Consider the following 23345-nt stretch of genomic DNA (forward strand, 5'->3'; position numbering starts at 1 on the left):
GTTTCCTCAATGTTGTCCTCTAGTAGTCTGATGGTTTCAGGCCTTGGGTGTAGATCCTTGATCCATGGTGAGTTGTTTTTTTGTTTAAGGTGTGGTGGGAGTCTTGTTTCATATTTCTGCATACAGATATTCAGTTTTCCCAACACCATTTGGTGAAGAGAATGTTCTATCCCCAGGGAGTGATTTTAGTTGATTTATCAAAAATTAGTTGGTTGTAGATGTGTAGATTAATTTCTTGGGTTTCTAGTCTGTTTTTGTGCCACCACCAGGCTGTTTTGATTATAAAAGCCCTGTATTATAGCTTAAAGAGAATTATACTTTAACTGCCTCCCTGACATGGCAAATTCTATATAGGATGGATTAAGTCACCTTTTTACTGAAGAGAGGCAATGTTGAGAATAGCTTTTCCAATTCAATAAATAATTATTAATCCTCTCATATAATCAAAGCATTGAGTAGCTTTTTAGACAATACAAAGATGGCAAAAATATTATGTCCTAAATGAGCTTACTTTGATTTGCAGAATGAAGCACTCTTTATTAAAATGCAAGATGAATTTTCTATGGGTATATAAGAAGGTACTCCAAAAATTAATGAAAAGTGAAGTCAAAAGAGAAGGTTATTTTGGTGTAAAAAAGTTTGAAGTCCTTGCATAGTTTTTTTTTGTAATCACATTTTCTATGAACATTTAAAAAACTTCCATAAATTTTTTTGAAGATCTCACATATAAGCGAAATGTGGTGGGACTTCAGAGGAGAGAGGTAGATGATTTTAAAGTTATTGTTGTTGTTTAAAACATCTAAACAATTTTTAAAAAGACACATCAAAGAATTTCAGAAATTATATCTACTTGGCATTTATTAAGTTAGATTTGGTAACTTCTAGTTTTTTTTTTTTTTTTTTTTCATAATGTTGATTTTGGCCCTAAGTTTTCTGTAATTATCTCCTTACCAAGATTTGTTAGGTTCTGGAGAGAAACTGCAAGTTTTAGTCATTTTGTTAATAATTTCTGAATTATATTCAGTAATGACTTTGGAAAAGTCATGCCACTTTTTTGGCTCACAGTTTTTTATCTGTAAAATGGGGATAATATTAGGGTTAATGTGAATATTAAATGAAATAGTGTTTAGCATAGTCCCTGGATAGTAGTAATGTTCCATAAATGATAGCTTAAAATTAGTATAATTATTAGTTTCATTTAAATTATTCATTCATAATTATTATGTTCATTTTTATTATTATCAATTCAGAATTGGAGCAAATAGGGTATTACAAATAAAATGTTGCTTAAATCGACTCTTTTGGAATATCAAGACAGGGAAAAAAACCATGAGAAAGAAGATATATGTATAGCACAATAATTATAATAGTTACTTTTTATAATTTCTAGTGGGAACCTTATAAAATAAGTTGTTGTCATTATTTTACAGATGGAGAAACTTCTTTAATTGTGCCAGATCTTTCAAATGAGCAAGCTTGCAGATATGCAGCCAATTAAAAAGCCCCATATTTATTTATTTTACTTATTTGGAAGGCAAAGCAACAGAGAGAGTACAAGAGGGAGAGACAGAAAGAGCAAGAGATAGACACAGACCTCCATCTGATGGTTCACTCTCCAAATTCCTGCGACAGGGGTGCTGGGTTGGCCTGAAGCCAGGAATCAGGAACTCAATCCATGTCTTTCATATGGATGACAGCAACCTAACTACTTGAGCTATTGCCTGCTGCCTCCCGGAGTTTGTAGCTGAAATTGAGACCAAACTGGTACTCAAACAAGGCACTCTGATACAGGGTTCTTGTGTCTCGAGTGGCATCTTGACTGCCATGCCAAATGCCTGCCCCTTAGGCAATTTTTAATGTTTGAGGTGTTTGTTTATTTCTTCTTACAATCAGTTTTTCTCCTAGGAAGGGAAAGACAAAACTGACAGTTTGCAATCAGCACTGCCTTTTACCCAACTGGTATAAACTGTTATTTGGTCCAGCAAGTGAGGAGGTGATAGCATTTTCTGTGATTTAAAGCAACACCTCGTATGCTGCTGGCTCCTGAAGTCCGGGAATGCACTGGCACATACCCTGCGTCGTTCTTGTCTGTTGTACATGAATTGCAGGCAATTTCATTGATTTTTTTTTTTCAACACAGCTGCTTTAAAGGGCTCTTTGGTCCCAAATAGCTGATCTTTTCAACGCTTTGCCATTTCTTCCTGGTTGGACTATCAGATGACAGGGTAAATGCAATTACCAACCACATACTTACATGATGAGATATTTTTTAACATGTTTAAAGCTTTCACAAAACAGACTGGCAGCATTGAAGAAATCCTTAGAGAGATTGCTCCTTCCAGCCTCCTCATTTTACAGCCAAGGAGACTGGTCCAAAGAGAGAACTAGAATCTGTGCAAGGTCACACCTGGGTTGGTGGCCGAGTTCGAATTAGAAACCAGGAATCCTAACTTTGATTTCTTTATTTTTACTTATGGTTCTCAAAGTATGGCTCTATAACCCAGTGTGCAGAATGCTCTTTCTTGACATGAAGAGTAGTTGCAGATGTGCCCAGGAAAAGTCCCATCTCAAAGGAACAGATCACTCTCTGTTTTCCGGTTCCCTCCCAACCTTCCAGATCATGCCGAGGATTGTATACTTCTCCTATTTTGTCTTTATTCTTCCTGTACAAGTCTCCTTTAAGAGCAAAGAGAAGCCAGACCTCAGACTTTGCCTCCTCTTAAGAGTTTAGTAAGTGTTTTGCCTTCATTGTATTGATCATTACTGTTCACATACATGTATGACAATCAATATTGGCTTTCCATTGGAGGTAGCACAGTTTTCTTTTAAAACAAATATGTGCAGATTAAAATGAAAAATATTAAGTAAATAATAGTACAGTGTCTAAATTATGAAGAGTATATGGTGGGTCTCCAACTGGAATAAACAATGATTAGCTGAACTTTGGAAAATAATTTAATTCTTTTTTTCAAAAAAAAAAGATTTATTTGTTTGAGAGGCAGAGTTACAGAGAGAAGGAGAGACAGTGAGAGAGGTCTTCTGTCTACTGGTTCACTCTCCAAATGACTGCAATGGCTAAAGCTGGGCCCATTTGAAGCCAGGAGTTTCCTCTGGGTCTCCTACATGGGTGCAGGAGTCCAAACACTTGGACCATCTTCTGTTGCTTTCCCAGGCCATAAGCAGAGAGCTGGATTGAAAGTGGAGCAGCTAGGACATGAACTGGTACCCATGTGGGATGCCAGTGCCTCAGAAGGAGGCTTAACCTCCTATAGCACAGCGCCGGCCCTGGAATAATTTAATTCTGCCCTTTAAAATATTCTAAGTCCTTTGAGCGTAGATATGTCAAAATCTCAGTTTCCTTCATGTGTGTGTCCTTTTTAATGTAGCACTGAAAACAACAAACCAAAAAACAGAACAGAACAAAAAAATCTACTGCAACACAAAAAACCAAAGCACAATTATTCCATCTCAAAGGAGAAGATAAAGTACTACCTACATAGCAGAGCTGAACTCAAATTCATCAACAGTCTCATAATTGATGGGTTTCCTACAAGTCAAAAAAGTAGATTGGCAGCCAATTTAGTTTCAGTGTGTGGGTATTTTTGTTTATATTTTAAATGATAAAGGGTATACTATTGCTTTGTTGAGAATAAAGATGGGTTTTACTTTTCAAGGACTGATTGTAAGGGATTTTTCAGGGATTCTATTTCAGAGGTTCTATTTTAAGATATTTTTAGACCTCATTCTCATCTTTGTCCCCTTTCATAGAAGTTCTTTAACTTCTGATTATCTTGCTGTTCAGTTAGAGAGTATGAACAGAAGACAATGACAGTTTACTAACAACTGTCCCACTATCATCAGGTTCTAAAAACAAACACGTATAGAATAAGTGGAAAGAGAATATTAAAGCTATTCATCAGAATGAGGTATAGCCTTCTGCATATTTCTTTTACCTGTAACTTGCGTGTGGAAAGAAAATGCACTAGATCACACTGTGTGATTTTTCTCATCATTTTTAACTGTGAACCTTACAATATTGCTTAATTTGTTTTTCTGCTCCCTGATGCACACGTTGTCTCTTAGGTATAACTTAGTCATCCAGGAATCCTGGAGCTCTGCAGAGCGGTTCCCGCTGGCCTAGAATGTCCTTGCCTTCATCAACATTACAAGGAACCCCTTGATGTCTCTCCTCCCAGTAGACCTTCTTCCACTGGCTGTGATTTTTGCGAACTGCTCATTCCATAGAAAATTTATTTCTCATTTGAAGGAAACTGGAAAAAAAAGAAAAGGAAGGCGGAGTCAACTCCTGGTGACTTATGGGCAGTTAGAGTCACATGCTTGACAAATGTGCTTCTGAATCAGCAGAGGTTTTGCAAAGTGACGGCTGGAACTGCATACAGATAGGTGGAGTATTGAGATGCCAAGAAATAATGCTACTGCTATTACCACTAATAAAAAGACTGCATTGCTAAATTCAGGGCTAGGAAGGTTAATGATGATACATTCGTTTTTAGTATCAAAGATTAACATGGTAACTTGCATATTAAAGTTAATTCAGACACACTGCTAATGGAGGAGGCATGCAAAATTAATTTCTCCAGCACCTTGTAAATTATAATCCCTCACTCTTCCTTTGAGGACACCCTTCATCTTGCTGAACGATATATGCATACGTGGGCACGCTGTGGTTGATTATGGGGCCTTTTTGACTCCTGCGGAATTCGAGGAAGCTCAGGGAGGGTTCCCTTCCGTCTTTACTCACCTTCAATGGGGTGTTCCCCTGCTGGGCTATATTTGCCCCATCACTAGGCAAGTTGTTTGGCAAGGGTCTTCGTTTTGATGGTTAATGAGACAATGGAACTGAGCTGAGAAGAGAAGAGGGTGGAAGATGGGAGAAAGAATGGGAGAGCTGAGGGTGCCCACGTATGCACTCTCTCCTGATGGCAAGAGAGCTTCCAAGTGGAACTTGGGATACTGTCCTTGGGTAATTGTTTGCCACTTTGATTCTGATGGAGAACCAAGTTCCAGCTGGCATGGGAACATGTCCAGTCCAATCCTCAAGAGCACCAGCTCTGGAGTCCAAGTTTATGGTGTGAGTCATGCTGCAATAGTTTAGGTGTCTTACTTGGACCTTCTGGAGCTCATTGTTTCTATCTGTTGAAAGGAAAAATAATATCTACTTTGTTGTAAATTTATGTGTTTAATTTTAGTATGATTCACATATAAGTGAAGTGGAGAAATCCTAAGTATGCAGTTAAGTGAAATATTTTACCTATGTTTACATTCATGTAACCATTACCCATATCAAGATATAGTATATTTTGATTATCCAGAAAGTTCCTTATGGGAATTTTAAAAGTTAAAAATAATAGCATAATGTTTTATCGTGTTTACCAGGGGCCAAATGCATGTGCTTTATAGGCTCCAAGTGCTTTATATATATTACGTTATTTTCACAACCTTTTTTAGAGAGGTGCTGTCATTATCTCTACTTTCCAGATAAAGAAATAGAGATGTAGAGTGGTTTAGTGGATAGCCTAAGTCCACACACACAATCACTAAGATTCCATATTCTTAACTGTCACACTGTAGTCACCTCCTGACTGTGTAGTACTTATGTCATGGCTTGTTTCTTATTAAGTGTATCTGAGGATTGAGAATGGAGCCTTCTAGATGACTGCCCTTTCTATCTCTCCATTCCTCTTCTCTGTGGTCCAATTTATTCCTTTGCCTTGTCTTGGCCTATTGAGTTAGATATTCTAGTGGAGAGTCCTGGGGGAAGGGACCATTCCATCCCTACCTTTCATGGTCAGGGACTTGTAGGTCGTTCATAATTGTTCTAGGCCTAGTCACTGACTCATGTTCCCAGAAATCCTGCCTTCCTGCTCCTGCCCATCTGGCATTACTTGGTGAAGTGACTATGTGGACAAACTTATTTACTGGCCACATCACTTGGCCAAGTAGCAGTTTGGGGATTCCATATAAACCTTGTCCCTGTGATGGTTTCAAATTTGAGGTGAAAAGTTCTCATGTGTCTGAGCCCCTTCGATTGATCTCTCCTAGCCCAGTCTTCCATGGTCATACATCACCCATGAGTCCCCATTCAGACCCTGCTTGTTCCTCCTGCTGAGCTCTCATCAGCCTCCTCCTCATCTTCCTGATCTTCTTCCACCTCTTTCTCCTCTCTTCCTCTTCTTATTTTCAAGATTTACTTTATTTATTTGTAAGGCAGAGTTATACAAAGGGAGAGGCAGAGCTGACTCACTCTCCAAATGGCTACAATGTCCAGGGCTGGGCCAGGCTGAAGCCTGGAGCCAGTAGTTTCTTTCAGATCTCCCATGTGCGTGCAGGGGCCCAAGGACTTGGGCCATCTTCCTCTGCTTTCCCAGGCACCTTAGCAGGGAGCTGGATCAGAAGTAGAGCAGCTGGGACTTAACCAGCACCCGCAAGGGTAGCTGGTGCTGCAGTTGGAGGCTTTACCCACTACAACGCAGCGTGCCAGTCCCTCTTCCTCTTCTTTTCTCCTCTTTTTACTGCCTCCTCTTTTCTTTTATCATGATCATTTCACTCTTTATCTCCACCAAATATACTTATAAACCATTCTTGGCTAGACACAGCATAGTTGCCCATTGTAAATTATTTTTGGTGAGAGGCAGCCACAATCAATGCATTTTTTCACATAGTTACATTAGTGCTTACTCATCTGTCCTAGGTTACTTTCAGACATATGTGTCTGACTGTCCCTTTGGGTTGTCTTGTAGGTACTGAAACTCCTCAGTTCCCAAGTATTCATTCTATTCATGAAAACCTTCTCCTCTTCCATTATTTTTCTACCATACTTTTGGAGCTCAAGTATTGCTGTGACTCATTTTCCACTTTTAATTGATCGCTTAAGGCCTTGGAATCTGCCTCATAAATGCCTTGAATCTGGTCATTTTTCTCTGTCTTTATCACCTACTCCCAATCCTACATACCTCGTGCCATATGTGATGCTTCACATTTGGTAGGTACATGAAAAGGTAAGGAAAGTGTCATGTAAGGACAAATGGAAAAACATGAAGCCTCCTCTCTTCAATTTTTTCATATGAGCACTAACATAGTCAAACTAGTCAAAGCCATTAGCTTTTCTCTGATTCTTTTCAGAGCTAAAATTCCACAATTTGATGTCAAAAGCAGCTAATCACTAGTAAACTTAATGTAGAACATCCACATTAGAACTCCAGATGAAAAATCCCTTTAAGAATTTAGTGCCAGGCAAAGCTTTGTTTCCTGCAAGAAATTGGTCCTCTTATGCCCTAATGATCACAAAACTCCTGAGTGGGCAATAATTTACTTTATTGCCCCAAGGAGGGTAATTGGAGCCGTTAAGTTAACTTCAACGTTGGCATGTGATTTTCTTTCTTCTTTTATTCTTTTTGGATTATGACAGCATATAAAGAAATAAGTATTGCTAATAATAAATATATGAACAAGTAATGCCCCAAATAAAATATTAATATCAATTTTATAGGAGTACAATTTGAGATAGATCAGCAGGGACTGAACATAATTGAAAATGCTTCATTGTATGTATTTTTTATGCTATTCCTGTCAATTGTTGCCTTCTTTTCTTTATTATACTTGGACTGTCCCAAGGGTAAAGATCATATATTATCTTCCTTTTGTACAGAGAGCTCATTATATGCCATTGACTGATATTTATTCTCTTTACTTCCACCTCATACTTTTCCTGGTTTTTCTATATTAATTTGGAGTCCAAGCAGAATCTCTTTGATCCTCTTATTTAAATATTGGGCCTAAGTGTATGATTCATTTCTTAAATCACTCTTTGCTTTGGGCCTTACAGGTAAGGGCTCACGTGGGTGCTGCTGTGCACATGTAGGGAAATGAAACAGGTGCAAGCCCTGCCCTTGGGGCTGTCTCTGCTCTCCATCTTCTTAGCCCAGTGCTTTCAGAGAAGAGAACTAAGCCAAAGGATAAATCCTCCCCAATTTCATTTTTATTTATAGGGAAGAGAATGGCAGTGATTTTTCCCTCTTCCTCTTTGAAGTTTGCTTCCAGTCCTTCAGTGTGTTTGAAATATATCGCACTTCTTGTTTTCCCTCTATGATAAACAACACCAGGATTTAAATGCATGGAACTCCTCTTCTTTGGAACTGATGTGGGGAAGGTGCAGGAAGGAGCACATCAGATGATGATTGGAAACAATTACACAACCATTACACTTTGCTAATGCGTGAATCCAGGAGGGTTTTCTCATTTAATTCTCTGAAATGAAAGGTCCCTCTGTTAGCCTTAAAATGTAAACAAGAGGCTTTTAATGTGCTCTTTCCCCAGAAAGGAAATGCTAGGTATTCATACTGATCCAAAACATTGCTGTTGGTTTTCCTTCCTTTTGGTACTTGTGAGTTTTGTGATATAAGATTTTTCATGTATGGCTTGAGGGTTGCTGATAAGTGGCATTATTATTCTAAAGTGCAAACAGAAATGTGAAAGGACATTTGGAGAGAGCCTGCTGAATTCTTCCTTTTGTCTGTCCCCATACAAAAAGGTAAATGAAAATCTGAGTCCTATATCCTCATCATTTCAATTTCTAGCCATCTCTTATAACTCAGTCCTCTGAGTTTGTTTATCCAGAGAGTGTATTTTTTGAATGATGCAGATAATAGCTTCAAGTCCATTTCATTTCAGCATGTCTAGACTAGGTGTTGTAAGTTAGCTCTAGCTGAAGGAATCTTAAGGCTCAACCTACTCTGCTTTGCGTGCTGTACATTGTGATTTAATGCTATAACTAGTACTCAAACAGTATTTTTCACTTTGTGTTTCTATGGGGGTGTAAATTGTCGAAATCTTTACTTAATATATACTAAACTGATCTTCTGTATATAAGGAGAATTGAAAATGAATCTTGATGTGAATGGAAGGGGAGAGGGAGCGGGTAAGGGGAGGGTTGCAGGTGGGAGGGACGTTATGGGGGGGAAGCCATTGTAATCCATAAGCTGTACTTTGGAAATTTATATTCATTAAATAAAAGTTAAAAACAAAATAAAAAAATTAAAAAAAAACTCTTGGGCATAGCACTGCATCCCAATGCCTATTTAATAACTGCAACTGAATGCATGTCTTGCTTTATGTTGACCTTCTTATAAAAGAGACATTCTAATCATTTTTGGAGAAGTGAAGTGATCTATCCAAAGTCATGCAGCTTGGCAGTAGTAAGGCTACAATTCAAACCCTCCTTTCCCAGCCCTTCATTCAGAACTTCTACCTGCTTCTTCATACCTTCCTCTGTGATTAGATAAATCCTAAAATGGGAGATAGTCCTTTAAGGGCTACTCAGGGGAGGTGGGAAGGTAAAGAAACATACACAGTCCTCCTTAACAGAAAACCAGCTCCCTAGCTACTACTACCTGCATTCCCCAAGAGCAGCACAGAATAATGAGTACTGAAATAACCCAACACTAAAAAAAGTTCTGACTCTAAGAGTTGTGCAAAGTGTAGGGAAAAGTCTCCTAGCACTTACTAGAATCCTGCTGTGCACCACGATTGTGCTAATGGACTGTAGGAGACCTGATTTATTGAGATTAGACACTTCATCCTTGATGTTATGTATTGAGGAAAAGGCAGTGAATACTTTGAATGTCATGATTGCTATCTTCTAGTCAACTGCAATGGGATGAGGAAGCTCAACCCGCTGTAGCTGAATTAGAAAATGAACAGAGTGGGCTAAAGACTAAATGGTCGAGTTGACTAATGCCTAGTATTGTTTAATTCTAGTATTGAGATTTTTCTTTATTTCCTGCAACCTTTATAAAACAATAGCAAACACTAACCAACCATTAAATAAAACAACCTGAGTCTTGAGTTTCCTGTTTAAGGCCAAGTTAAGGGAGTTAGGGAATTCAAAGGATTCCTGCATCAAGCTTGCAGAATACACAAAGTAGTTGTCTTACAGTTATGAGCCTGTGTGCACTGGCGTCAGACAGATGTGCACTGGATCCTTACTGTTATTGTCATGCTAGCTAGATGACCCTGGGCAAGCTGCTTGAAGCTACTTTTTTTCTCACCTATAAAATGAAGATAAAACAATCTATAAAATGAGTTTTGGTAAAGATTGAATAAGTTTCCAGTCCATTCTCCCTCCTATACACTCCCAATAGTTTATGTCCCTTATTGAAATATATTTGTCATAATGACACTAACTGCTGACAAAACCCTATTTGAATTTGTGACTACAAGTAGTTCACAAAGAGTTAAAGGTATAAGAGCCTGGTTAAGAAAAAATTGGGATCCATAGAGTCTGGGAATTCTGTGAGTACCCAAGAGGTGGTTGGGGGCAGGGCCCAAGAGAGAAAGGATTAGGGGATCTGTGTAGTAAGAAAAGAGGCCATGAGTCAGGGATGGTTAGCTCAGGAAGGGCTGTGGGTGGTGCCGACTGCTCTAATAGGTGTTCTGAGTGCTTATGAATTGATATAAATTCCAGATGTCACTGAATTGGAACCAAATAGGGTCAGAATATTGAAGACCCAGCTCTTGGCAGTCAAAAAGCTATTGAACTCATTTTTCCTCTTCATGCAATTGAGTTGGAGCACATTGCTTCCCTATGAATTCTCCTTTAGAGATTGCCAAGATTTTCCAGTACAGAGGCAACTTGGTTCAGCCCTAAGCTTTCTTATTTGCTTCTCCTTCCATCCAGCAGGGTTAGGAGGTGAGTGAGTCACAGTCCTCTTCTAGCAGGCGAAACTGCACTCATCTGGTGTGGCATCGCCAATGTAATCATTCTGAGCATTAAGTAACAAATCAAATTCTGGATCACAGCTCAATTGGCCATGTCTGCATCTGTTTTCCTGAAACCACTTTCTTTGGAGCTGGCTTGTGGTTGAATGAGTAAACTGGCAGTGAGAGCCTTCCTAGCAGTTTTAGGAAGGTGCCGGAGGGGGAACTGAAGGTTCCCTGTGAATTCCTGTCAGAACACGATGATGATATCCCTAATGATGTCCTAATCATTTATAGAAGACCATCTCTGTAGCTGGCCACTTCACAATTGCTAGTTGAGGCAATGAAATGGTCTCAATAATTACATCCTAATTTGATAAACCCTAAATTAGATCTATTGCCTTTTCACTCGAAAGTGCATATACTTAACATATGCAAAGAACACTTCTAGTCTGTCAGTAATTCCTGTTGCCTCTTCTCCCAAACGACGTGCTTCTGTCTGCCTGTATTGCTGCAAACCAATAAAGCTTCTGTCTTCTGTCTTCTGTCTTCTGTCTTCTTTTCTGTTAAGTTAGGGAACAGGATAGCTGTGTAGATGTGAACATGGACTGCAGAGTCACATTCCCTGGGTTTGAATCAGCTCTGCCACTTACTAGCTGTGTAATGTTAGGGAATTCACTGAACCTCTCTGAGCTCTAGTTCCCTCATCCATAGACTAGATGCTGTGTTTCAGTGTGTCCTTCAGTTTCTTGTGTTAGAAACTTGGTCCCCAGTGTGGTGCTGTTAAGAGGTGATAGGGCCTTTGGTGGTGCAGCCACAATAGAAAGTCATTAGGTCTTTGCACTTGGAAGGGATTAACATGGTTCTTGGCTTCCTGTCTTGCCATGTATTCTCCCATACATACCCATTTATACCACTGTGGTGCTACCTCCTAAGAGGCCTTCCGAGTGGAGCTGATGCCTATATCTTGCCTTTGAACTTCCAGAGCTGTGAGCTAAATAAACCTCTTTGCTTTGCTAAGTACCTGGCCTCAGGTATTTCATTACAGTAACAGGGAATGGAATAATGCAATTGGTAGAATGATATACTTCATGGAGAGAATACCTGGTATGGTGTGAGGGCTCAATGCGTTATCAGACCCTTTCTTCCCCTCTACAAAATCTCCTCAATGTTCTCCTGCCTTCCTCTCTAGGTTTACCTCTCATCACCATTAAAAACACGAAAACAAAAACAAAAGAGATTTCTCTCTGTTCAGTAATCAGACTCCTTACCATGGAGCACAGGACCTCATGAGACCCGGCCCCAGCTGACCTCTCAAAATTTGTCTCATGTTAAGCTCCCTGTTTCCAGCAGTTTGGCCTCCCTCATCTCTGCATGATCGCTGCAACAGCTTAAGCATGTTTCTGCCCCAGGGCCTTTTCATGCCATTTCTTCCGCCTGAGCGCTCTGCCCTGAGATCTTTGCATGGCGTTCTTTTCTGTCCCTTCAGTTCTCAGCTCAAGTGTCCCCACCTCAGAGAGGCCTTCTTTGGTTACTGCATATGGAATGGTCTTCCCAGTCTCACAGACTCTGTGTCATGCTACTGGGCTCATTGTCTTGCTGGCAGTTATCAGCATCTCCTGTTGTAACATCAGTTCTCAGCTCTATGCAGGAGGACTTTCATACCCAACAGCCAGCCTGGCCTCAGCCTCATTGGGCTGTCCTCAGGCCGCTGGATGCTACTGTGCCTATCACTCACTGCACATACCCCAAATGCCTGGCACTGTCCATCCCCTGGGTTTCAGTACTCCAGTCCTTTGCCCTGTGGCTTACCCTGTCTCTAGATCTGCCTGAGCACTTGAGTCCAAAAGTTACCCTCTGTGGGGCTGTTTGACTTTTGCCCCTGGTTGCTCTTCTTCCTTGCCTATTCCTACTTCCTTCCTCTCTTTCTACTTTTTTCTGGAACACCTTCTAGAATGCTGCCTTCACCTAAACTGCATGTAAGAGTTTGCTCCTAGAGAATCCAATCTAAGATCACATCTATTTGCTCTATTTAATTGTTTATAACACATCACTGGGATATAGTAGGCATGAGAACCATGTGTGTTACCCGAGTCTTCATTGACTTCATGTGTATGAGAGTATTACAAGAAGTCTGCGGAAAAACGAAATTAAAAGACAAATTTATTCTGCTACAAAACTATGTGAAATCTATGCATATTTTTTACATAATTTGCATTTTCCATGACCTCTTTGAAGACCCCTTCTATGTATTTACATGTGTTTATACACACACATACACATATATCTTTAAGGATGTAAATATATTACATATAGACCTTCAGAGCTTTCAGAACATATTTATAATGTGTGACATTTTGGGCACACAAACATATCCACCTCCTCTTAAAAATTCCAACAATTAAATATCAATCCACTTTTCCTGACATCCATTTGGTTCTGAATGGCATATACCATTTAGTGTCAGGCATTTGCTTGTAAGTTCAGTGCAAAAATCACATTTTATATGAAAAATTAAGGATGCGTGGTGAAAACTAGAGCATAATTTGGACTTTAAATGGGTACCTGGGCATCAAGTTCTCGGAGTATGTTTCTTAAGGATTTACTGTCTAATTATGTCTTCTCCCTCCTACAGTTTCTGAAGAGAATTGAGCAGTCACTGAGTTTTCCAGTGTTTGTAAATAGGCTGTGTTTGTCTAGCCGGGGAGTCCTATCTCGGCCCTCGGGGTTCATCAAGTAGAGACGTACTGGTGAGGGAGTGGGGCGCAGGGCCTGTGAGTGATGTCTGGAGATGGTAATTAGGGTGTTATGGGAGGAAGGGCCGTGATTCCAGGAGCTGCTCGGCGATGCGTGTGTGGCGGTGGGTAACGATAGTAGAGTTGTAAAAGGCCTGCGACTTGATCTGGAAGTTTGTGGGTAGTTATTGATTTCCTGGTGGGTGGAATTAGTTTTCTTCCTGACATGCTGGCTGGAGGAAGGAGGCTGTGAGACCCAGTTGCCAACTGTCAGGCCACAGTCGTGTCTGTGGACGTCTTTTCTGTCTAGTTGACCCAACGCAGTGGACTCTGATGTTCATAGACGTTCCCCAAAGCAGAGGAAGGAAAGAAGCAAGAGCGGGAGTGACGTGGCCCAGCCTTGCCTGCCAGACTTGGGGGTTCATTTGGGGTTTTCCCTGTGTGCCAAAAGGCCTGGGGGGAGGAAGTGAGCCATGACAGTCACAGGCCCTCACTGGCCCTCAAGAGGACTGAACTGAACTGAATTCACCTTTCAGTCAATAGGAACTTGGCTAAAGCTGAACAAATTTCACCTTAAAGTCTGAAAAATCGACCAGGATTGAAAAATCAATTAATCCGTGCTGATGAATAAGTGAGGGGCTGGCTGTAAGTGCAATGAAACTGCAAATGCAGGCTGCCACAGTCAGGCTTAGAAACATGGGTAACCACACTGAGGACGTGAGGAGCCCCAACGCAAACCCACTGGATGCTGGACAAGCCCTGTGCATCACACTCCAGAATATTCTAAAAGCTGTCCATCGGGCCGCCGGATTCTGTCCCGGTTGCCCCTCTTCCAGGCCGGCTCTCTGCTGTGGCCAGGGAGTGCAGTGGAGGATGGCCCAAGTACTTGGGCCCTGCACCCCATGGGAGACCAGGAGGAAGCACCAGGCTCCTGCCATCGGATCAGTGTGGTGCGCCGGCCGTGGCAGCCATTGGAGGGTGAACCAACGGCAAAGGAAGACCTTTCTCTCTGTCTCTCTCTCTCACTGTCCACTCTGCCTGTCAAAAAAAAAAAAAAAAAAAAAAAAAGCTGTCCATCATGATGATGGAACTACGATGCACCTGGGATCATACACTAAGAAGCCTTTTCCTCGCAGGGATATAAAGTGCCTGTTTTACAAGTGATTCTTTCATTTCTGAGGGAGAGGAGAAATGGCATCTCTTCTTGGTCATTCCAAGGTTTCTGCAGACCCTGTTGGTACTAGGATGAATCCCTGTGGCTTGTTTGTAGGACTGGTAATGAACTGGTACTTCTCAAAGGACGGGGGGGGGGGGGGGGGGGACGGATAATGGCTTGCCCCTATGTACTGGAGATGACTTGCATTTTGTATGTGGAATAATTAGCACATTTTGTCCTCAGCTTGGGCCCTCCTTTCATTTTTGGAATTATAGCAAAAACCTGTTACATAGACTATGACCAGCTAGCGTGATAAATGCTAAAAACAGAAGTATATTCTAGGTGCTACAGGATTGCAGAAAAGAGTCAGTCAAGTCAGAGTTGGGATGCTACGGAAATTTCCTAGGGAATTTGATGCCTACATTAACACCTAGAAGGGTTAGTCCGTGAAGATGGCTGGGCCAAGAGCATTCCAGACAAGACTCCTTGCTGGGCAGGAGAAGGAGAGCTCGGGGCTGGAGCAGAGAAGGAGCTGCAGGATGGCAGATGATGAGGATGGAGAGATAAGGAAGGACTTTCTCATTAAAAGGCTCCAGTTACGCCGAAGGACTCATGAAACCACCCTGAGGGTAGTGGAAACTTGATCAGGGATCTCCTATGTGTAGAGGAGAAAGGAGACGTATTAGGAGAGTTGACATGGAACACGAGGGAGGTTGGCTTGAGTGCTTAGTCCAGATGCACAGCTTAGGAACCTTTCCCTCTGGTGCTGGGATTGTAGCTGAGGTCACAAATGCATTTTTGGGCTGATGAGTCTCAAGGTGGTTTTCCAAAGTGGGAAAAGACTCTACCATCTGGTTCTTTCCATGGGGCTGCTACTGGATCGGAGCAGGTGAGGAAAAGGACTATGTTATCTGAAGTACTCCTGAGTCATGATTTTATTGGCAAAGGACATCAACCTTCAAGAGGACTATGATCTAGGCAGGCGGCACTGACTGCCCCATGACCACACTTTCTCAAAGAAGGGAGAAAGCAGAGCCAGGAAACACTGCATTCTCTTTACTGCAGTTACTTGCACAAAAGAAAAAAATTCCTTTCCTTTAAAATACATAGAGTTGAGTAGCTCTGCAGATTCCTCAAAGGCTGGTCCGCATTAGCATTTGGACTTGTCACCCAATGGCAAATCTTCCAGCCTTTGTCAGATACTGGAGACCTGAACCAGGAACACTGCATGGGTGTGCAGGTCTCTGCTACTCATTACCTCTGCCCATGAAGATTGATTTAAGGCTTTGCGATATTTATCTTTTAAAGCCATTTGTGTGTTTGCTTGACAGTCAAGCAACAATTTATAAACGTTGCTTTCTGAAGCATTACAGACTGCTACAATTTCACAGTTCCAATTACAAATGAGAAAAATTATTTCATCTAAAAACAGAGGAGCCAGACGTTTCTGAGAAATCATGGTTAAAGAGAAGACAAAGTACTTTCTTTAACACAAGCCACCTTAGTAATGGTTTCCTTAGCCAAGACCTTGCTAACCATGAGCCTCCATTTTATGGGGTGCTTGTTTTGATTATATTTAAAGTTGATGCCTCTCAGATTGGTAAACCACTGCTTCTACTTGGACTTGATTTGCAGCTCCCCAGCCCTGGTTTGTGAATGCTGCAGACTTGTCCATGTTCTACTTAGCAAACTGATTCTTCCTCCTGCCACTTCCTCTGTACCTATCATTTATGGAATCCTAGAATTTTGTATGGAGCCTTGATGATCATTCAGTTCAACCCTTCATCTGACACTCTATCTCCTTCTTATTCCACTCCATAGGCAACTGCCCACTCCTCAAATACTTCCAGGCACAGTGAGCTTACTATACCAGACCTTCCCATGAGCATCTACTCATTTAACTCAATTTTAATAGGACTTTTAAAAAGTCCAGTAAATGCCCAAGGAGATCTTCACTGATATCTGAAACCCACCAAGTGACTGTTTTGGATTCATGTTTTTGTAATGGGATTGAGTTGAAATATCATAACCAGATTTCTAACCGAATGAATTTCTAAGGAAAAACGTGACCTCAGTTACTCCAAGCTCTGTTTAATGGCCTCTTAACAGGCCACCACTCCCAGAAGAACAAGGCACTAAGTTTTTTCTTGTCTGCTTTCTTGTCTGTTGGCTCTGTTGCTGTGATGGGTGGTCAGCCTCTGGTTATTCCCATTCAGCACAGATTAGTAACTGGCACATAGCAGAGCCTCCACAAGTATAGTGGACTGGTGACTGACCGAATGAGTGAGTTAATTGCCTTTGCAGATCTCCTTTCCGGATGTTCTTGTGACCTCACTGTTCTGATGGTGAGTGTTTAAATGGTTTTTAGTTCTGAGTCACTAAAGGCCACTTCAGTCTTTAAAACATTATATCCTTTTGCACTTTGAACTCAAGACAGTTACCACTTTGGAGCTGTTGCTTTCCCTTTCACCTCAAGGTCTTGGCAAATCGTTGTTTGGGGGAGGGGACTCTAGCACCTCTGATCTCATTGCCATCACCTGGATTATTGCGGTGACATCGGCAAGGGTCACTGCCTCCTCCAGCAACACTGCACTCTGCATTGACACAAATCTGAGAGCACAGCTTTTGGTGACTCACCTTTCCCCAGAGAACTATAGAAGAAGTGGAGTTTTTGTTGCATTTTAAATCTCTTTTTTTAGAATATTTTATTTATTTTACTTAAAAAATTAACTATGAATAGACTTTTTAATCCTTATCTAGCTTAATGAGATAATGCACAGGAGTTTCATCTAGGGCTCAAACGTGGGTTCAGGGGCCCACGGACTTGGGCCATCTCCCACTGCTTTCTCCGGTGCATTAGCAAGGAGCTGCATTGGAAGTGGAGAAGCTGGGACTTGAACTGGCACCCATATGGTATGCCAACACTGCAGGTGGTAGCTTTACCCTCTACGCCACAGTGCTGGTACCTGGAAGATAAACGTTAAAACATTCTTCTGGGGGCCAGTTTTGTGGCATGGCATGTTAAGATGTCATTTGTGACGCCAACATCCCATATTGGAGTACTAGTTCAAGTTTCAGCTCCTTTGCTTCTGATACAGCTTCCTGCTGATGCACTGGGAATGCAGCAGAAGATAGTTCAAGCACTTGGGCCCCTGCTACTCATGTGGAAGACCAGAATTCCAGGTTCTTGGCCTCATTCTGGTTCAACCTGACTTGGCTGTTGAGGCCATTTCAGGAGTGCATCAGGGGATGGAAGGTTCCCCCCCCCCCCCCCCCCGCCCTTCCTCTCTGAGCCAGATTGGATCTGCCACTTAGTCATTATGTACACACATCAAGTCCCTGTTTCCTCATCTGCAAAATGATAATAGTATCTACCTGCAACAGTCACGGGGCAGATTAACTGAAGTCACGCCAGGCACTTAAAACAATGCCTAGCACATTTTAAACACTCAATATATGTTACTCATGCCAGCAGTTACTAATATGAACCTTTCCTCACAATGTGGATTTCAGGTGCCCAGTTCCAGTTTAGAAGAGGGCAGGGAAACTTGTGCCAATTCCCTTAGGATTATAGCCTACAGCAGGCTGCCCTCTTGGACTGCAGTGAGGGAGCTGGGCCAGAATGGATCTAGAAGAAGAAGGCTCTACCTCTCCACGTGTATCCTATTCTAGTTTCTGCCATTGCTGCCTTATTTTTATTGTTCATTGCCTTTGTCCTATTTTAAGGAACTGTTGGGCGAGAGAGCGAGAGACAGAGAGAGAGAGAGACAGAGAGACATATCTTCTGTCTGCTCTTTCACTCCCCAGATGACCATAACAGCCAGGGCTCAGCCAGCTCCTGAAGCCAGGAACCCGAGCTTCATCTGGGTCTCCCACAAAGGTGGAAGGGGACCAAGTGCTTTGGCCATCTTCCACTGCTTTTCCAAGGCCACAGTCAGGGAGCTGGATCAGAAGTTCAACAGCTGGGGTACAATCTGGTGTCCGTATGTGATGTCGATGTCACAGGTGGCAACTTTACCAGCTCCACCACAACAGTGGCCTCTGTTGTATTTAATTAAAATTAAATCCTAGTGTATATATATATATACTCCACATCAAACAGTGTCTGGATAGGATGCATTGAAGCATTTCTAGATTTTTTTTTTTTTGGTCCCTAAAGGTTTTCTATTTTCAAGAGAAATATAATTATAAAGCTGTGTAGGACTTCAGAACCTTCTAGAAATTTCCCAGAAAGCAATGTCAGCAGAGATACTGTTGTCTGCAAAAGTTTTAATTTATTTAAGATGAAAGCAATGTACATGAGTATGAAAGTGGGAAGTTATTCACTTTTGTACTGCTTGTATCAGTGCATTATGTTGATCCATAAGGATATAGCTAAATAAGTATACTGTAGAACATTTTAAAAATAATTAAGCTGAGGGCCGGCACTGTTGCGTTGCAGGTTAAACATCCGCCTGTGGTACTGGCATCCCATGTGGGTACCAGTTTGAGCCTGGTTGCTCCACTTCTGATCCAGCTCCCTGCTGATAGCCTGGGGAAACAGTAGAGGATGGCCCCAGTGCTTGAGCTCCTGCACCTGTGCGGGAGACCCAGCAGAAGCTCCTGGCTTCGGATTGGCCCAGCTCATGCTATTATGTGGCCATTTGGGGGAGTGAACCAGCAGATGGAAGACTCCTCTATTTCTCTCTCTCTCTCACTCTGCCTCTCAAGTAAATAGATTAATCTTTTTTAAAAAAAGATTTATTATATTTATTTGAAAGAGTTACAGAGAGAGGTAGAGCAAGAGCAAGAGCGAGAGAGAGGTGTCTTCCATCTACTGGTTCACTCCCCATATGGCCACAATGGCAATAGCCAGAGCTGAGCTAATCTGAAACCAGGAGCCGGAAGCTTCCTCTGGGTCTCCCATGTGGGTGCAGGAGCCCAAGCATTTGGGCCATCTTCCACTGCTTTCCCAGGCCATAGCAGAGAGTTGGATTGGAAGTGGAGCAGATAGGACAAGAACTGGTGCCCATATGGGATGCTGGCGCCGCAGGCTGGGGCTTTAACCCACTGTACCATAGTGCCGTCCCCTAAAATGATAATTAAGCTATTCCCATGTGTCATAACACAGAAAGAACTCTAAGAAATACTGGTGAGTGAAAAAAGTCAAAGTGCTGAGCAATGCATACTGCACCACCAACCTAAGCCAGGCTCAGCTAGTAGGCTAGAACTCAGTTTATGTTTCCCATGTTGGTGGCTGGGACTTAGCCATTTGAGCTATCACCTTCTGTCTCTCAGGATGCACATTAGCAGAAAGCTAGGAAGGTAAAACCAGGTCTAGACTTGGTCTCAGGAATTCCAAGATGGAATGCAGCCACAGCTTGTTAGCCACGTGTGAAATGCAATATTATTTATTTAACAAAAAATTATAGGTAATAGATATAGATCTGTATATATACAAGTATATAAAAACTGTGGAAGCCCGCATGCCTGAGAACTGCCTTCATTGCAGAATGCCGGGATATCCTGCTTCCCGTCATCACCAAGGAGCTGAAGAAGTTGCTGGAACAGAAGGATGAGATGCAGCACCAAGTCCCAGAGAAGAAGTGCTGCGTGGAACTACTCAACAGCATCTTGGAGGTCCTCAGCTGTCAGGACGCGGTGAGTTGTGCTGATGTCGCTGTCCCCGACTCAGACTAGAGCTGAGTTGATTGAGTTCTGAAATATTGATGCTGATGAATAGCTGCTGAAGTCTAAAGATAAAAGCCAGCCGCTTGTTCAGCAGGCCTACTTTTCTAGTGACTGCCCCTTGGCGCTGTGAAGGATGGTTGGGGATGGGAGCTGAGTATGTGGCATTTTGTCACCCTATGTCTTGTTAGATCAGCTTTCTTAGAATGTAGGTGCTTTTCCACTTACTCAATCCCCGGTTGGCAGACATGGGAGGAAGGGTTTCCTTTGCCTTCACAGCCAAGAAAACTCTTCTGTCTGCTTTCTTAGCCCATGGACTTTGGTTTGGCTTCTCCAGTTGTCTTCTGCAATGGTGAAAATGGTTAAGACTCTTTCTGGATGAGTAGATTTGCTAGACGCAGACCCCACTGCAAGGGTGTGGAGTTGCGTGGTTGAAAGATGGCCATAGTAGAGAAACCAAAGTATGGTTGATAGACATCATTCAGAGATCAGGCAGGGAAGGCACAGAAGGAAAGTCTTAAAAGAAGGTTCCCAGTGAGAATGGAAGCACAGTGATTGGACAAGATGTAGCTTTCCTGAGAATTGAAAGAAGGAAGTAAGGTTCTTGATTTGGCCCAGGTTTCCTTGGCAGCTCTCTACCTTGTCTTTACCTAATGTCCAGAGGTGTCATGTCTGAAATAAGATGGGACTTATTTCAGAGGACCACATAGAGCTGAACAAAAAATACATCTCTAGATAATTGTAAAAGCATTGCTCTTTCCTCTCTTCTCCTTAGAAAATCCCTAGTAGAGTTTTCTGAATACACTGTATCCATGATTGGCTGTCAGTAGACAACTCTACAGAGCTTGTATCCCATAGCCAACCATTATCAATTTCCTGGTATATAGTCTCTCACTCTTGTCTGTTGCTTTCTATTCTTACTATCTTTTTAAGATTCATTTTATTGGAATGCCCTTCATTCCTCCTTCCCTCCCTACTTACCTCCCTCCCTCCCTCCCTCTCTCCTTTCCTTCCTTCCTTTCATCCTTCCTTTGAGAGGCAGAGAAGGACACACACACACACAGAGAGAGAGAGAGAGAGAGAGAGGGAGAGGGAGAGGGAGAGGGGGAGAGAGAGAGAGAGAGAGGGAGAGGGGGAGAGAAAGAGAAACTCCCATCCATTGGTTAACTCCCTCAGATGCCCACAACAGTTCCTGAGTGTGGCTGAAGGCAGGAGCCAGAAACTCAATCCAGATCTCATGTATGGTTGGCTGGGACCCAATTCCTTGAGTCACTGCTGCTGCCTCCCAGGGTCAGCATTACCAGGAAGCTGGAATCAGAAGTCAGAGGCAGGTATTGAACCCAGACAGTCTAATATGAGATGCAGGCATATTAACAGCTAGGATAAAACTCTCCCCTCTTCTTATCTTGTTATTAGGCAGATGCAGAGCTTGCTTTGTTCACTCACTTAGAAATACGTATGCTGTGCCACATGTGAGCCGGGCATTGGGGATATAAAGCCATGGTCTCTTTCCTTAAGAAAATCTGTGCAGACATATAAATAAGCAGTTGTGATGTATACATTGAATATCTGTAATTTGAAAACCAAAATTCAAAATGCTTCAAAATCTGAAACAACATTCTTGAGTGCTGATACAACAACACAAGTAGAAAACTCCACACTAGGAAACTTTGTTTCATGTGTAAATTTTTAAAAGAATATTGTATAAAATTTTCTTCAGCCTATATGTATAAAGTATATATTAAGCAAAATGAATTTGGTGTTCAGACTTGGGTCCTAGTCCCAAGATATCTCATTACTTATATGAAAATATTCCAAAATCCAGAAAAAATTCCTGAAATCTGAAGTACTTCTGGCCCCAAGTATTTTGAGTAAGGAATACTCATCCTGTAATATTATGATGAAAATCTAGATGCAAACTAATGGCATGAGAATTGTAAAGGACTGCATATTCGTATGTGTGTATGTAGGTATGTGTGTATATTTGTCTAGGTGAGTATGTGTATGTGTGTGTGTGTGTGGGTGAGCCTTTTTATGAAGAAAGTCTTTACAAAAAAGGTGAAAATTAGACTGGAGTTTAAGGTCTGTGTGATCATAGGCACAGGAAATACAAGGCATGGTCTTTTCCTTTCTATCCCTGTCCTGCTTGATGGAAAGAGGGGATAATACCTGAGAGTTTAGGTATTCAAGATTCACTCAGCTGATGATACTAGGTTGATGATATTGTTTCCATAAGCATGTTCACGAGCAGTTTTGTGGCTGCTTCCAGTCTATGATAACTGCTCTTTTTAAAATTTTCTCTTCATTTTTTGCTGATCCATGCACTGCACTCTCCCCCCTTCCCCAGAAACCTTTCATTTAACGTATAAAACTTCATGCATTTCACAAATAAAAATTTAAGAACATAGAGATTCTTCCCACCCTTTACTGCCTCCCACCTGCACTCCTACCCTTCTTCCTCCTCCTTCACCTATTCCTATTCTTATTTTTTACTAAGATCTATTTTCAAGTAACTTTATACACATAAGATTAACACTACACAAAGTACATAGTTTAACAAATAGTATGAAAACCAGTGGCTTGGGTTGCTACAGTCTGTTCTCTGCTCACTCTTCAAAGCTGGAGCTGAAGCTCTGCCTCCTGGGGTTCTGGCTTGTGTCCGTGCTCGTGCTGCGTGTCCATACCCTCCACATAGATCCACAGCATCCCTCTAACTAGTGTGGAGTTTCCGCTGCAGTTTTCTCCCTCACTCTTCCTGAGGTTGCACTCTCTCCATTTTTTTTGTTCAACTACCTTCCCCTAGAATAGAGCAGTAAGCGCACTCCCTATTTTCCACCATCTTGGAATCCCTGTTATTTACTTTTCATTTCAAAAAATTTTTTTATGTAAGAAGCAGAAAGACAGAGACAGTACGTGCTCCTCCTGTCTACTAGTTTGCTCCTGGGACATCCAAAATAGCCATGGCTGGCTTTGGTTAGGCTGAAGCTGGGAACCAGGAACTCAAACCAGGTCTCTTATGTGGGTGGTAACCTCTAGTTACTTGACCCATCACCTCTGCTTCCTAGGGTATG

At 41.8% G+C, this 23345-nt stretch overlaps 1 protein-coding gene across 4 annotated transcripts in view; it reads left to right on the plus strand.

Moving 5' to 3' along the window:
* Nucleotides 1-23345, plus strand: part of DOCK2 (dedicator of cytokinesis 2) — a 430360-nt gene that overhangs the window by 140445 nt on the left and 266570 nt on the right. For all 4 annotated transcript variants that reach the window (XM_017341248.4, XM_089335066.1, XM_089335065.1 and 1 more), the window contains one exon: nucleotides 20099-20247. In XM_017341248.4, coding sequence (XP_017196737.2) covers nucleotides 20099-20247 — 149 coding nt within the window. The remainder of the gene's footprint in view (nucleotides 1-20098; nucleotides 20248-23345) is intronic.

Source organism: Oryctolagus cuniculus, chromosome 6 (genome assembly GCF_051225735.1).
Source record: "Oryctolagus cuniculus isolate XC-2025 breed Fujian yellow rabbit chromosome 6, ASM5122573v1, whole genome shotgun sequence".
NCBI lineage: Eukaryota > Metazoa > Chordata > Mammalia > Lagomorpha > Leporidae > Oryctolagus > Oryctolagus cuniculus.